The 15,050-nt window shown below is 36.2% G+C and overlaps 1 protein-coding gene across 2 annotated transcripts in view; it reads left to right on the top strand.

Moving 5' to 3' along the window:
* Positions 1–15,050, top strand: part of ERC2 (ELKS/RAB6-interacting/CAST family member 2) — a 492,995-nt gene that overhangs the window by 146,376 nt on the left and 331,569 nt on the right. For both annotated transcript variants that reach the window (XM_064518915.1, XM_064518916.1), the window contains exon 7: positions 3,623–3,790. In XM_064518915.1, coding sequence (XP_064374985.1) covers positions 3,623–3,790 — 168 coding nt within the window. The remainder of the gene's footprint in view (positions 1–3,622; positions 3,791–15,050) is intronic.

The following is a 15,050-nucleotide window of genomic DNA, read 5'->3' as shown; positions in this document are numbered from 1 at the left end:
GTCATCACTTGTGCAGTACAGAAATTGCCAAAACAAGTCCTCAAGTTTTCAAGACTAAGGGATACAGAGCTTCACATATCTTTATTAAGGACCTGAGGAAAACATACAGGATCATACACCTTTTTAAAACAACTTCTGCTTTGCAAGACTATTTTCTACTGCTAGGATTCTTTCTTTGCTTAGGAGTCAGGTATTTAAAGGAACACATGCATTTTTCAGTTGCAAGTTTGTGCACTAGAGTTTTTAATTCTTTGTGTATTAGAGCTCTCACGCTATCTACAGGAATGAGTGTGAAAATCCAGTGATAGTTCAGCACAACCTCAACACGTAACAGTTCAGATGAGATTTAAGAATTGATTAGACTTACTTAAGTGAACTGTAACAAGGCTTTCTGTAATTAGTGTGTATCTGGAAAAACTTTTCACCCTGTCTGTAGGAAGAGTGAAAGTTCTAGGTGACCCTCTACAACAAAGACACAGGATAAGAACTACAACTTTTTTTTGTGGATAGGTCTGGAAATATGATAAGCATTTTAGAGCGTGACCAACATCGACAGCAGAATCCACAGATAGACTGTAGATTCTAAAGTACGGGTTAAGACAGGGATGTCTAGAGCTTTGTCTCATTGCAGCCACTTAATTTTTCACTTGCTTTGCCCTTCACTTAATTCCTGCACTTCAATAAGCAGTCATCACTTATCACATGAGACTAGATCCTTAGCATGTGTAAACCATAGCTTCGTTTAATGGAATTATTGACTTAAAGATTTAGCCTATTATTCTTAACTTATACAATCTTCAGGGAAGGAGCTTTGATTATTATTTTTTAAAACTTATTATTTTTTCCCTCCTTTCCCAGTTACCCTATGTAATACCGTGTAAGACTGGTATTTTTAAAAAAAAATTAAGAAGAAAGACAATGGCTTTCTGGAAATACTAGTATCTGAGGAACTGAAAATTGTGGAGGTGACAGAGAATGATAAATTTAGAAGGAACACAAAGGAATTAGGGTTTTCAGCAAAGGAGGTAAAGCAAGATCATATTGGGCAGTGTTGAAAAAGTGGTGACAGACAAATTACACATATGAAATATGTGAGATAATGAGAGGGTCAGGCTCAGAGGACAGAGGTTCCTTGGATACTCCAGCACTTATATCCAGATTTGTAGGCTGTCTTCATTGCAGCCTTTACAAAGTACAAGACAGTTGTGTCCTTGGCTTTATATTCTTTTGTACTGAGATCAGGAGATCTCACTGAATCATTACTGTTGGCCTTCCACACCAGTTAAGATTTAGCAAATGGAAACTGTATGCACATCTGCTACAAAACAGAAAATTATTGCAGGCAGTATTTAATTTTTTACATGCAGTACTAGCTTATGCAGAACTTTTAACAAACAAATATACCCAGGTATGAAAATTTCTTTAAAAAAATGTGTGGCTTCTTGTTATGCCTTGGGCATTTTTGATACTTTATTTTTTTTAATTGAACTTTCAGTACATTTTCACCATTATAAAAAGCCAGCCAAAACTGTAGTTATTCAAGACAGATATTTCCTTTTTTTTTTTTTTTTTCTTTTTTTAAATCTGAGAGCTGTAACACATGTTTTTAATCTCCCGGCACTTTACGGATCTCATAGCCAGAACATTATCCTGATGAACAGATTCTGTTTCTAAGACACAAAAAACATACCTGTGATGAAAATGAAGCTATTTTTTTGGCAAATTATTTCTCAGGGTGTGGGTTGTGTCACAGAAAAAAGCAAGATGAGTTTGAAGGAGAGATTAAATGTCTGAGATGTTCACATAGGCCTTGTATAAAATGTGATGTAATTCAGATTGGCTGCGAATCTACTTTTTGTCTTTATATCTTGTAGACAGATTTTCCCGTTGTTAATTCTGTATACATTTTAGTCTCAGTTTCCATACTTGCTTACATGTTCTGGCAAGGGATGGAAGAAGATGATTTGCTTTCAAGAGAAAATTTTCTCTAACAGTTTCTTTACTGCACTTTTTATATTTTCCTGTCATCTGTTTTTTTCATATGTTCCTTCTTTATTTTTATATTTTCAGACTATGAAGGTGATTGTTTTTAGAGCCTGTATAGGTTCTGATTACATACAGTAGCTCAGGGTGCCTAGCCAAGTACCTTAATCAGCTAGACAAACATACTGAGATTTATAGAGAGAAACAATATTGAAGTGTGCATGTGGACTGCAGTTTTTGGATTTTTTGGATTTAACTTGTAAGAAACGCTTGCAGTGTAGAACAGAATAGAAGTAGTTTAATCAACAGTAAATATTTCCAATAACTGTGCCATCTAGTATTGTATTTGTGAAATATTTTTGTATGTGGATCTTTAGGATGTGGTTAAGTAGGATCAACCTGTTGATTTTTTTTCCAGGGGATTTTTACATACCCAAACATCTAGCTCTCCTTGATTTCTTGTATCCCAAATCACTGTTGGGATGCAACTGAAGTGACAGAATGGGAAGAGCTGCACTTCTCTGGTCCCTGGTCATTGCAAAATTGAAACTTGAATTTTAAACAAAAAGATATAGGCCTTTCAATGATCAAGAAAACCTTACAAATATAAACTAAGTGTGGTTTCTCTGAATCTGCAGATGTACTGAGACATTTTATGTTAAATAATCCTCATGAGATGATAAAGCTGAACTCATATGATGATCAGTGTTATTTCACAGAACTTTAAAAAGAATACTTATATGTCAACTAATTCACCATCCTTTAGCATGGTTCTGTCTATTCTCCAGTGCTGTTTGGTGATGCTCTTTCATGCCGACTGCTCTTGCATTCTGTGGCCACCCCTCCCACTTAGCGTTGTGGAAAGGAAAGAATAATCACAATTCCATGACATGTACTGATGAACCTTAAATTCAGAAGCCCCTTTTTAGTGAATGGGTTTCTGCTATTTCCCTTAGGATACTTCTTTATTATCTTACAGACCTTTCACTCTGTGGAATTTTTTTATAACATTTTCCCCAGACTTCTCTTAAATAAATCTCTTTGGCTTGGTTTTCCTAATACCTGAGAATTTCATATGAACTGCCAGAGAAGAAAAAAGGAGGTGGGATGGAGGGCAGCAACAAATTTGCAGGAAGAGTATGGTTAAAGTTCCATTGCTGTTTTCCTCTTCTTAAGATGCCTGCTTTTCCTTATCAGTCCCCCCCCAAAACTTATAGCTTAAGTCACAAGAATTACACTGTCGGAAGAAGTGGACTGTTGTGTTGAATTTATACATGTGTGAAAACTTTTCCTGTGTATATTTTCTGTCCTGCCCACTTGTTCCACTCTGGGTAAGTTCCACTGAACTGAACTGGGTTCTCTGGTGAATGTATAGGCCGAACCATCAGCTCTAGGCTTTAAGAGTTTGCTTTTAGTTTCTGGAAGAGCAGGAGCAATCATTCTTAAAGCAAGGCACTTTAAATCACATAACACTCGATGGAAGTTGGGAGTGTTGAAAGTCAGAATCTTAGTTTGCTTCCAGATTTTACAGAAGGTGTTTTAGTTGCACTCAATTATGGTCATTCTCACCATTCAAATCTCGAGTGTAACTATGAACTGGAAATGAAATTAATGACCTAACCTTTTTTTGCCATTACAGATTGACCAACTGAAACAAGAACTCTCAAAGAAAGAATCAGAACTTCTTGCCTTACAGACTAAGCTTGAAACCCTTAGCAATCAGAATTCAGATTGCAAGCAACACATTGAAGTGCTTAAAGAGTCACTTACTGCCAAAGAACAGAGAGCTGCCATACTTCAGACAGAGGTATGATATCTTCTAATCATAAAATGCAGTATAAATGTTCAGTTAAATAGTGCGTATCAAGGTGATGATGTATTTGTTACAAGCCTGTGTGGAAGCAAATTTGTTAAAGACTAATGAAATAGTTTTAAGCTCTTTAAATGTCTCTCTATATAATATATATAGTACACCATAAAAAAAATTTTTTAAAGCACCTACTACTGAATTTTAAGAAAACGTTTAGATGCCTGTTTCTCATTGGCCCCAAAGGGAACTGGGGAAGCTGGACCCTAGTGACTTGATTGTTGTGATAATTGATCGGAACTGGGCCAAAGGATATTGTAATTGGGATCAAAAGAGTAGTAATCCGCCTCCTATGTGTGTGCATCTATTGTGGAGATTTTTATTGCTCTAGCTGTCCTTATTTCCTATTCATATATTTAATTCCTTGTTTTTTCATCTACCGGTTGACTAAATTTTCCTTTTGTTTGCTCAGACTTAATGCCTCTTTTTTACTGCATATTTCTGTTCTGAAGTGTGAAGGTATGAATGTATTTTGAAAGGCTCTGTTGAAGGGTGCAGGATATTAATCTATGATCGTTGTTTCTAGAGCAACTGACATTTTTTTCTAAAATATGAGTAATTCCATAGTCTTTAAAGTAGGCCAGTACACTAGAGTGTTATGTATGTACCTACAAAGTCAAATCTTGAAAATATGAGTAATGGAATACTTGGTTGAAATGGTTGTCACGTGATGGAATGTATAAATCCAATGTTAAAAATGTTTTCCAGTAGCTAATCTTCTGCGGTTTTAGTAACTTTAATGTGGAGCACACAATACTGATTACATTGATTCCTGTTATAACCTTTTCATTTTGTATTTTTAATGTATGTGCCTTTTTCAAGAAGGAAAATACCTGTGAAATTCAGTTACAGTACTAATATAGTGCACATAGTTTCTATTCTAAGAATTATATACTTAAGGTATATGGGAGTCTTACAGTGTACTTCAAATTTCTAGCTAACAAAACTCGGGGGGGGGGAACAGACTTAGCTTAAGCTCATCATTCTCATGGAAGCAAAAAAAAATATCTCTAAGATTCTGAATAGCCCTCTGTGCTACATGTCTTATCCTCTTGTACATTAAGATGATGCAGATGAAATCTTGGGATTTCCAACTTCCGTCTAGTGGGCTGATTGGCCAGCCAGCATATATGTACAGTACAAAATCATAATAAAGACAAGGCTAAAAAACCCAACAACTTTGGCAGATCCCAGTCTAGCAGTCTAGCTTTTGAGTAATAAAGATTACATATGCTAAATCTTTGGCTGTGCATGTCTGTTTTGCAAAGTTTATATTACCTGTCATGCTGCTGAGAATAGTGATGAATTCCAGTGGCTCTCCGATAATTTGATTTCCTAATCTTTTTTGAGCCTGGTACGTATTCAAGGCAGTACAATATTTATTGCTGGCAGGTGGACAGTGGTAAAAAGAGCTGACTGCTTCCTCTGAATCTGCAGTGCTCTTGATGATGGGCTGCTGGGATTGTGCAGTCCTGTTGGAGAACCAGTTGGTCTCTGACAAGTATTCAGTTCCTCTTGTTCCCAGTTCCTACAAAACAATGGAATTAAGCTTGAACTGTTTACATGAGCAATTTAAGTTACAATTAGCTGTAATTGTCTATTGCTGTGCAGGAGACAATCGGTTGTGTTGCATCTACTTATTGTTAATCTCTTGGGGAAACCAAATGAAAGATTAATGTGAGAATAATCAGATAGTTAGCCTGATATGAGGAATGCCCTATAAGGGCAATGGATGAATCCATTTTGTTTTGCCTAATATCATGTCATTTGTGATAAAAGTGATTGTGATATTTTGTGCCAATAGTATGAGATGCTTCAGCTTACAATGCCAAAATACCAACAACCCCAAAACCCAGGAATGATATAAGTATGGGATTAGTGAAAGATATGTACAGTATAATTTCTACTCTGTGGAAGGTATCACCTCCTGGTTTTTGTTATTTATTTTAATTAACTCTTTATTTCTATATAATTCAAATCATTCTCATGACAAAAGCATTCACTCATTTTATGAATGAAATAAGCCTATAGGCTGGGTGGGTGTTGCAGATATAAGAGACTTTAAAACAAACAAACAAAACACCTCACAAATATCATCACAATATTTGATTTCAATTTGTTATTTAACCTAATCAGGTATCCAGTTTAAACTAGTTACCTCAGCTACTTCCATAGGCAAAGAGCAGGCAATCTCAATACCTCAGTATTCTCATTCATCACATCTGTTTTAGACACCTCAGAAAACCCCTTCATATATAAGGTAGCATAGGCGAAGCTGAAGGAGGGAGGGAATATGGTAAAATCGTTTGACTGGGAATTCTCAGCTTTAATTTAATGCTTGTTTTTCACTTGTCTGTAAAGCGCACAAAAATCTTCCTCCTTTTTAAGAGAACACTCTTAAAGGATTAATGTGTTAATGGTTGGTAAGGAGCCAACATGATTATTGTTTGTAATTGTAACACAGAAATTATTACTCTGAGAGGTTTTGAAACAGTGTATCTGCAACAATACAGATTTTTATAAAGTTTCATGGTAGGGAGGGTGATTAATTATGGAAACAGTAGTAAGGGAAATGGATGATTCAATAACCCTAGAAGTCTTCAGATCAAAACCACTTGCATTTCTGTTAGATTTACTTTAAATAAATGCAAGTTATCGAGCTTTATGCAGAAATAACTAGATGAAAATTTCTGGCATAGGTTATGCAGGAGGTAAGGGTGGACTATCTCTTTTTATCCTTAAGATGAAGAGAGTTCATCCTCCATGAACTGAAGAAAGGGAGACCTTGTTGGTATCTACCTAAGCCAAATTTGAACCAATCATATGAAGGAATCAGGAGCTCCTTAAAAAAACACTGATCTATCTAGTCTTGTTTCCTGGGATAGTCTTACAGCTGCCTTCAGCTATCCATAAGAAATACTCTAATATAACCAAACATAGGATTTGTCATAAATTGTTGTATAACTATGCAAGAATATTTACTTTCTCTAACAATCCTAAAAAAAAGAGTGACAGATCTGTGCGTCCAAACAATTTCACAGACTATGAAATAAAGATTCCTCAAGGCTGACATGCATGACCTAATGATGCCATATTATTATTACATAATTTTAAGACCCTCAGGGTTTTGGCACATTCCTTACTGCTCTGCTGAATGCTAGGGAGCTTTCCTGGTTAAACGTGATTGCCAGAAGAGTCTCCTCTTCACAGACTATTACATTACAACTTCCAGACTGGTTATGCAGCTTACTGAGCGATATCTTGTTAAACTTGGGGCATTCTGGAGAAATGTGCTGGGGTGGTGAGCGTCTCAAAAGCTGGACAGCAGCCGGAATTTGTAGATCACTGCATCTACTTCCATAGGCAGAATTCCTTGTTGCTTATCAACTTTTAGACAAAACCAAAAATAATATACTCTTAATAGAAGCTTCAAGAAGACAATATATTAAAATTAGTTATTAATCCTGGCTAATTTGTGAGGCTGTAACTCACTCGTGGGATGCAATAACTTTGAGGGCTCTTAGAGCTATCTCGTTCCTAGTGTTAGTCAGATAGGAAAACTCAAAATGGTGTCTTAGAGTAAAACTTCCCCTGACTCCCCTCATAACCACTGTCAGTTTTATGTGGAAGATTTTTGGTAACACTTCACAAATATCAACTTCATATAACTCAATGGTGTCTTTTTTCAGTACTCAGATGTTCTGTATTTCAAAAGGACCTTTCATATTTCCTTTTAATCTTTATTTTGGAGAGACTAGTTTGTCTGGGTGTGATTCCAAGTGTGAAAGGAGGTCCTATATGCGTCATTTCTGTTGTATATTTTGAGCTGTGCTAAAGAAAAAAACCCCAAAGCTCCTCTAATGAAGCTCATGTATTTCCGGCAGAAAGTACAGTCCTTGCACTGAGAGAGATGTGGTAGAGGAGAGGAGCTTTCTATATACTAAAAACAAGACCTATCTTTGTGAAGACCTGGAAATGAAAATGTCATTTACATGGTGATCTGCCATGTGGCCTGCCAACGCAAATGGATGAGAAATAAAACTACTGCTTTGCCAGCTGAACTCTTCGAGGCTTCGGTTTGAAGCTAAGCTAATTCCTGCTGTTCTGTAGGAGGAATCCAGCTGATTGTAGACATAGCAGGTTTGGCTTTCTGCAACCTGGAATTGACAAAAGATTTTGTCTCCTTAGTGCACCCAAATCTTCTATTTCCAGGCCTCAGGTCTTGTCTAAAGGGAGTGCAATGGCTTGCAGAGGATGGGGAAGCAGCTACAGGGAGATGCAGGGCAAATGGCAGACCTCCAGCAGGTGGGAATCATTACGGAAGGAATTTTGTACTGTACAAGCTAATGTTGGTAGTTCGCAGATGAGTAAAGTTAATAACATTTTGGCCTGCGTTAAGCCATTCTGTTCCTGCATGTGCAAGTCTTATTTTTGCAGAATAGGTAGATTTTGTTAATTGTTGCTGCAGAATTTTATGCTGTCCTAAAGCACGCTCATAACGTGACTTGCAGGGCTGCCCTCTGGAGGTGAAATGTAACCATCAAAGGCCAATTCTAATCCTGAGCTGAGTAAGGTCTTGGTAGTTGCAGTGTCAACTTCCTGCCTCGATAGGATTACTTTATAATCACCTTGTTGTAATTAAATCAGTTCAAATAAATCCTCTAATAAAATAAATCCTACAGCATCTCAGTTACTTCAATAATAAGTCTTTTATTATTGTTTAGCTTAATAATAGTATGCTGTAGACTGTCGTCAGGTTTCTTTTTGAGCCAGCAGCTGCATGTTATGCAACAGAAGGTGATTCTGCTTGATACTCCTCTTTCTCATGTGTTTCTTGCATGACAGGTCGAATAAGGTATGAGGCTTAGAAGTAATCTGTTGGCATCTGTTATAAATCCTTGTAGTTCAGGTATCCCTGGAAGTTCACTAGTTTCACTTCGTTTATTGATGAATTCTATCAAATTTTGTTATTCAGTAGAAAAAGGTATGATCATTCCAAGTCTTGTCTTTTCATGATGTCTCAGCAAAATTAGTTCAGCAAATATTACTTCTTTAATCATAGTTTTCAACTGAGCTCATTCTTACAGTTTGTTTTGATCATCAAAAATGAAGTGTAAACAGAGATATGATTCTTTGCTTAATCTGTGTGGAATGTTAGCCACTATTGATAAGCATGACTAACTAGTGTATCTGCTATGAAGATAGCTAATTTACATGTATTTATTATAATAGATCATCAGAAATAAGGGGACAGCTGGATATTTTTGAGTATAGTTAATTTCCTTCAAACAGTGGTAATTGGGTCAGATTTCAGATGTAATGGCACTTTGTTATTTGTTGTGAGATAAAAACAACAGTGGATAAGTTGAGTATGGATTTTAGCATGATGTGCTTTTCTCTGGGTTTCTGTTGTCTTCAGTGATGTCAGTAGTTTCTTATTTTTATAGGTTTATTTGACTTAAAAAGCTATCATTTGAAGTTTTCACTGACAGCTGAAACAAAAAGATATAATCCTGTAAAGCAATAACTATCATGGTGGCCAGAGTTGGGAGGTCTGAAAATAGTTTATTGCCAGTAGGAAAAATGTTTGGAATCAGTCCTTAGAAGGTTCACCACCTCTGCTACATGCATTTTATTTTGTTCCATTTTAAGGGTATATATAATAGTAGTGCCAAACCAGGCAAATTTTCCTACCTTAAAGTATATAGCTTTTGTTTTGATTCTCTCTTTATTAATGATGTGAAAACCCTGAGGACAGATAAAAATGAGACAAGGTCAGGCCACTCCAGCTACAGAACACTGAAAATGTGACTGTACTCTTTAGAGGAACTGTTAAAAGGAAGAATATTAGACTGAGATTTTTCTTTTGCTGTTGGGAAAAAGCTATAAATGTTTACTTTTAAAATGAAACCTCATGCTTGCTCTTAAGTGGGAAAGAAATTAAACACCACAAATGATCCTTATTGGTCATTTTTTAAAAATAAGAAAGACTAATTTGACTAATTTTTATTCTTCAGCTAGTGATAGGTGGTACAGTTTTAGATTATATTAGCACATTTTAGCAGTGACTGGCACTGCTAAAACTACTGCTCCTACTAACAGGAAAAACTTACAGAAATTGATGCAAATAACACTCATTTCATCTGCGTAGCTCAGTGGAGCAAAACATTCATTTCATAAGCAATTCCAGCATTTTAACACTTTATTAGTTACTGTGCCATTGCTTTAGATAGCACACTGCCATTTTGTGTTTGTGTTGTTTGAATGTTAATGAACTGTGAAATAGGTAGATGTCTACAAAGAAATTTTGTAAATTGTGAGCAGAGTCCTGTCAATGAAATTAATGGATTAGAAAGATACGTGAAGTCTGTACTGTAACTGAATATTGAGCTGTTGGATATACATGTATTAATATTGAAAACCTAATAAAAATGAAGAGGAAAGGTGGTTATGGTAGATATTTATTGCAATCTGGTTTACTTTTAAACAAATCTGTTTATAGAGAAGGGCTATAAAATGATTGAGTTCTTGGCAGTTCTTTGTCTGCACAAAAAGCAAATAAAAGCAGACAGTGCAGAATAATTGGAACAAAACCACAAACCCTTTATTTTACTTTCTTTTACAATGTTGATATTGAATATATTTTGAAAAGTAAATCTGTTTTTAATTTTACAATAATAATAGTATAACTAAAGTCATCTTACTCTGGCATTTGTATTTTTTTTAGGTTAGAATTTTACTTTAAAATTGTATCTTTCTTTTGTTTTGTGCTTTTCTTGTTTCAAATTAGGCTGAGACAGATAGTCCAGTGTGGTCTCTTTGCTGTACTGCCAGTGTACTGCTCTGTAGCTTTGCTTTGCATGCAAAGGAAGGATCACCCACTGTTTAACAAAAACAAGAAACAAGCAAAATAAAACAAAAATCAGAAACAAACCACCACCATTCTGGAGGCTTGTATACTACTTACTCTCCTTTGAGTAGGAAAGGGAGGGGCTAAGTAAGGAGGCTTTTGCTTTATGCTGCTCACCAGCCGTGTCTGGTCTAAGTCTGACCAATGCAGAGTGACTTAGGTCACAGCTTTCTTGACTGCGTTGCATGTTTTAGGTCAAGTTTGATCTCAAGTACGGAATATGCCACCCATTTCACTTCTTACAGTTTTGACTTCCTGTTGGCCCCTCTGACAGCTTAGGACATGAGAGAGGAACATAGTGGCAAGGCAGTAAATTCAAGGAGTTAAACTGAAAGGACATCTAGATTAGCAACATGCTACGTTAAAGCAGAAATCAACTGTGAAGTAAAGCTTTTTTCCATCAGAGTCACTAGAAAGAAAATCGGAGGGGTACCACCTCTACCTGCTTCTGCTTCCTCTGCATCTTTGAAGTAAATCAAGTATAATATGGAAGCTTTCTGAACAACTGCTGATCTAGAACTGCTTCATTTACTTAACTGTTTGGTAAACTTGCTATTATCTGCCTCAGTGAGGATGGTAGAATTGACCGTTATACAAAAATGTTCATATGGCTGAGAGAGAAAGGCTGCTCTCAGAGCAGCTCAGAAGTGTGAAATGACAGTGGCTCCCCAGGAACTGCCCTCCTTCATTCTCGATCTGAGTTAGGGTGGAAATCAAAAATGTTATCTTCACTAATTGCTACTTGTTTGCTTCATCTTGTAGTTGGGCTTAACTGCAACCTGACCCTACAGTCTTTTGTGCATTGGATAAATTATTGCCCTCAGTTCAGGAGTGCATTAGAATAGCTTGAGAACCCCAAGTATCTCTAGAGACAGAAGTTAAACTTTCACAAGTTTGCCTGGCTTTGTCTACTCTGCTCTGAGAAATGACTAACACCAGCTGCCTCACTCCTCTTACACAGTTCAGCCAGATCTGATGATGAATTCTGCTCCTCTGTTGGTGCTTTAGTTTGACTATTGGCAGTAGGCTTTGAGGGTCTAAAAACCAGCTAGCAACGAAAATTGCTCAGTGTGGCTGAGCAATTCAAATCCTTTTGGTGTGCTAAGAGGTATAAAGTTTTTTAATAACATTATGGACTTATTATTATTGTAGTTATTTTTGAAACTGCTTGAAATTTGATTTCAATAAGCCATATAATATAAACCCTGAGTTAATAATTTTAAATACAAATATGCAAGTGGGAATTTAATTAGCAAGAATGCACAGCTATTTTTGATTCTGTAGCATACACTGGAAATGCTTTTAGTAATCTAAAGTATAGTAACTTGTGCTTTTGGTATAGTTGGAATCATGGGTCTACATGTATCTGGAGATTTCCAGAAACAGACCGGGAAGTAAGCTGGAATAGCAGTGAATCCCCCTTCTGTTTTCTGTTGTCGGATGTGTGGTGTATGGCTGGAAGGGAGCGAGGAAGAAGCACTGCCCTTCACCAGTGCTGTGCCTGGTTCAGCAGCCATTCCACGGGCCTTTCAGTCAGCTTCTTGCTCACCAAGTTTCTAGAGTGCATAAAACCTGTGGAGGCTGCTGTTTCCTCCATGGAGACGTAGCTGGAAAGAGTAAAGATGGCACCCTTTCTATAGGTGTGTGGAATAAATTCCTGTATACTAATATACTAGGTCACGTTCTAGTGTTATCTGGCAGGTGACTAAATCATTATAGCCGTTGATAGCCATTATGTCAAGGTAATCCTAAAAACTACCCTGCAACCTGAGAGAAGTCAACAGATCTCTTGAAGGCATGAACACATCCCTTTCTTTATGAAATTTAAGGCAGTCTTGTATTATTTGTGCAGACTGCTTAGACTAAGTTCCAGTAGAGATGACAATAGCAAATTATACCACTAAATTGTCATTTTGTAATGGCATGACAAAACCGTATGAGTGGTTTCAGAAGTACTATTGTGGGCAGAAAATGTAACTTTCTCAGAGCATATGATTATAGTTTTTTATCGTCCCCCTCCCCAGATCGTCTCAAGCTAGTGTATTCAAATAAGAAATTAAAACATTAAGAATATGGCAAGTCGTATTTAACAGGCAGTACCTGAAATTATAATTTTTGTACATGCAAAGTAGGTAGACAGTGTTGTAAGTTGGACTGAATCGGCATGTGAAAGCAATAGGGAAAACTTGCTTCATTTTTAGGTCTTGACTCTTTTTAAAATGGTCAACATGCTAAGATTAATAAAATTTGCTTTCAGTGTAGCCACTGAAAAGAATACTTTGCCATTTCTTGAGATCATTAGAATTACATTGTTTTTCAACCAAGTGCCTCTTGTTCCTTGACGTGTTCTAGTTATAGTAATAAGTTTATTCAAAATGTACTAAAATTGAAGATGGATACCCCATATACTGGCAATTTCCAAGGATGCTAATCTTGTTAGTCAGAGAGTATCTGTCAACAGGGGAATGTAGTTTCTCTTTTATTTCCTCTCTGGTCCACTGTTGTAGGAAACATAACCTTTCCTTTTGTTAGTCTAACTATATGAATATTGCCCACATAGGACAAGTATTTAGGAGGTGTTCAAAATGTTTATCTATCTTATTATAAAGATATTATTTATGATATTAAATTAGTGATCCAATAACAGTTTTAAAAGCCAGTGTACATAATGTGGTATCTACTGAAAATTGGCTTGTCAAAATTTGTGTAGAAAGCTTTGTCTTTTGAATTGATCTAGATGTGAGGCCTTACAAGAAGTAGCAATTCAGTTTTGGTAGTGATAACATATCTTAATAGATTCTAGTGTTGTCAAAGCCATGCCTTGCAAAGAAAACTATTCTAGGATACAGCAAAGATAAATTTATACTTTGGGCAGATAATTTCCATAACAACTGAACATGTTAACGTTGCTGTTACCAATATCTGCAAGGAGGTTATCAAGATGCGCCCAAGCTCTTCAGTGGGGCATGGTGGGAGGTTGAGATACAACACGCAGAAGTTGAAACGAGAGGTTCCGACTGGGTATAAGGAGAATAAAGATAATTAAGCACTGGAGCAGAAGCCCAGGGAGGCTATGAAATGTCCATCCTTAGAGGTTTTCGAGACCCAACTGTTCAAAGCCCTGAAAGATGTGGTCTGAATTCAGTGTTGACCCTGTTTTATGCTGGAGGTTGGACTAGAGACCTCCTGAGACCCCTTCCAACCTGAATCATTCTTTGATTTTACAAATGAAGCTTTTTCATATGAATGGACAAATACAGATAAATAACAGATAACACTCTCCTAAAGATGTATATTTTCTGCTTTGTATGAGTTATATACTAGCATTCATTCATCCACAGGAAGATTGTATATTGATTTTTTTCAGATTGAATGTGTCCTTGATAATAGCTTTAAACTTTATGCCTTTTTTGGAACACTATAATTTTTTTAAATAAAAATTTGAAATGGAATTGCTGCCTGAGTAAAAAATGACTGGAAGAGTAGAGTGTTCCGTTTGTGGGGCCTGTAGAAAATACTGCCCAGAGACAGGAAAACACAGATGAAAAGAAAATGGGAGAGATGAAAGAACAAAGATAAGGGCTGTATACTCAATGTGTAAAGATTTTATGCAAGTTGTTTGAAGAAATAGTTTAATGAACATTAGATTTATTTTCCTGTCAAAACACTTCTCATTTTCATCCATTTTATTTAATTAAAATGATAAATAACTGTTTACTTTTTTCCCAATTCTTAGATTTACAGAGGATTACCTTGTTGCCATTTAAAGCCATATTCAATTAGATTTAATGAGCTTTTTTTAATGGAGCAAAAGTTATTGTGATAAGATAAATTAAGCTTCAATTAAGCTTGATTTCAGTGGATGGAAATTATCAGAAAAATGTAAGTACTGTTAGCTACTAATTTAAAACCTTTGCCCTGACTGGAGAGATTCTGAGAGGATCTCTGGCACTTTGATATGATTGCTTCAGAAATGATCCTTTGTATTCTTTAATTACTGCCTATATTGTAACAGAGTCTAAAGGCCCAGTTAGGATCCTAGCGTGCCGGCACAGTACATAAAGCATGCAAAGAAAAATCCTCCTCAAAAGAGTGTTGAAATTTCACCAGGCGGGTGCAACATAAACAACGAGAACACAAAACAACAGTAGATGTTATAATTATCATAATAACCATTAGACATAACCCTCACTTTAGAATTGTTAATAAATATTTTGTACATAACGCTATAGTGAAGTTTGGGGAAGTTACTGAATTGGCTTTGTGTATTTTTTCAGGGAGATTTTTTAT

This window comes from Dromaius novaehollandiae, chromosome 12, assembly GCF_036370855.1.
Source record: "Dromaius novaehollandiae isolate bDroNov1 chromosome 12, bDroNov1.hap1, whole genome shotgun sequence".
Taxonomy (NCBI): Eukaryota; Metazoa; Chordata; class Aves; order Casuariiformes; family Dromaiidae; genus Dromaius; species Dromaius novaehollandiae.
The sequence above is the reverse complement of the archived record's forward strand: the minus strand, read 5'-3'. Positions and strand labels throughout refer to the sequence as shown.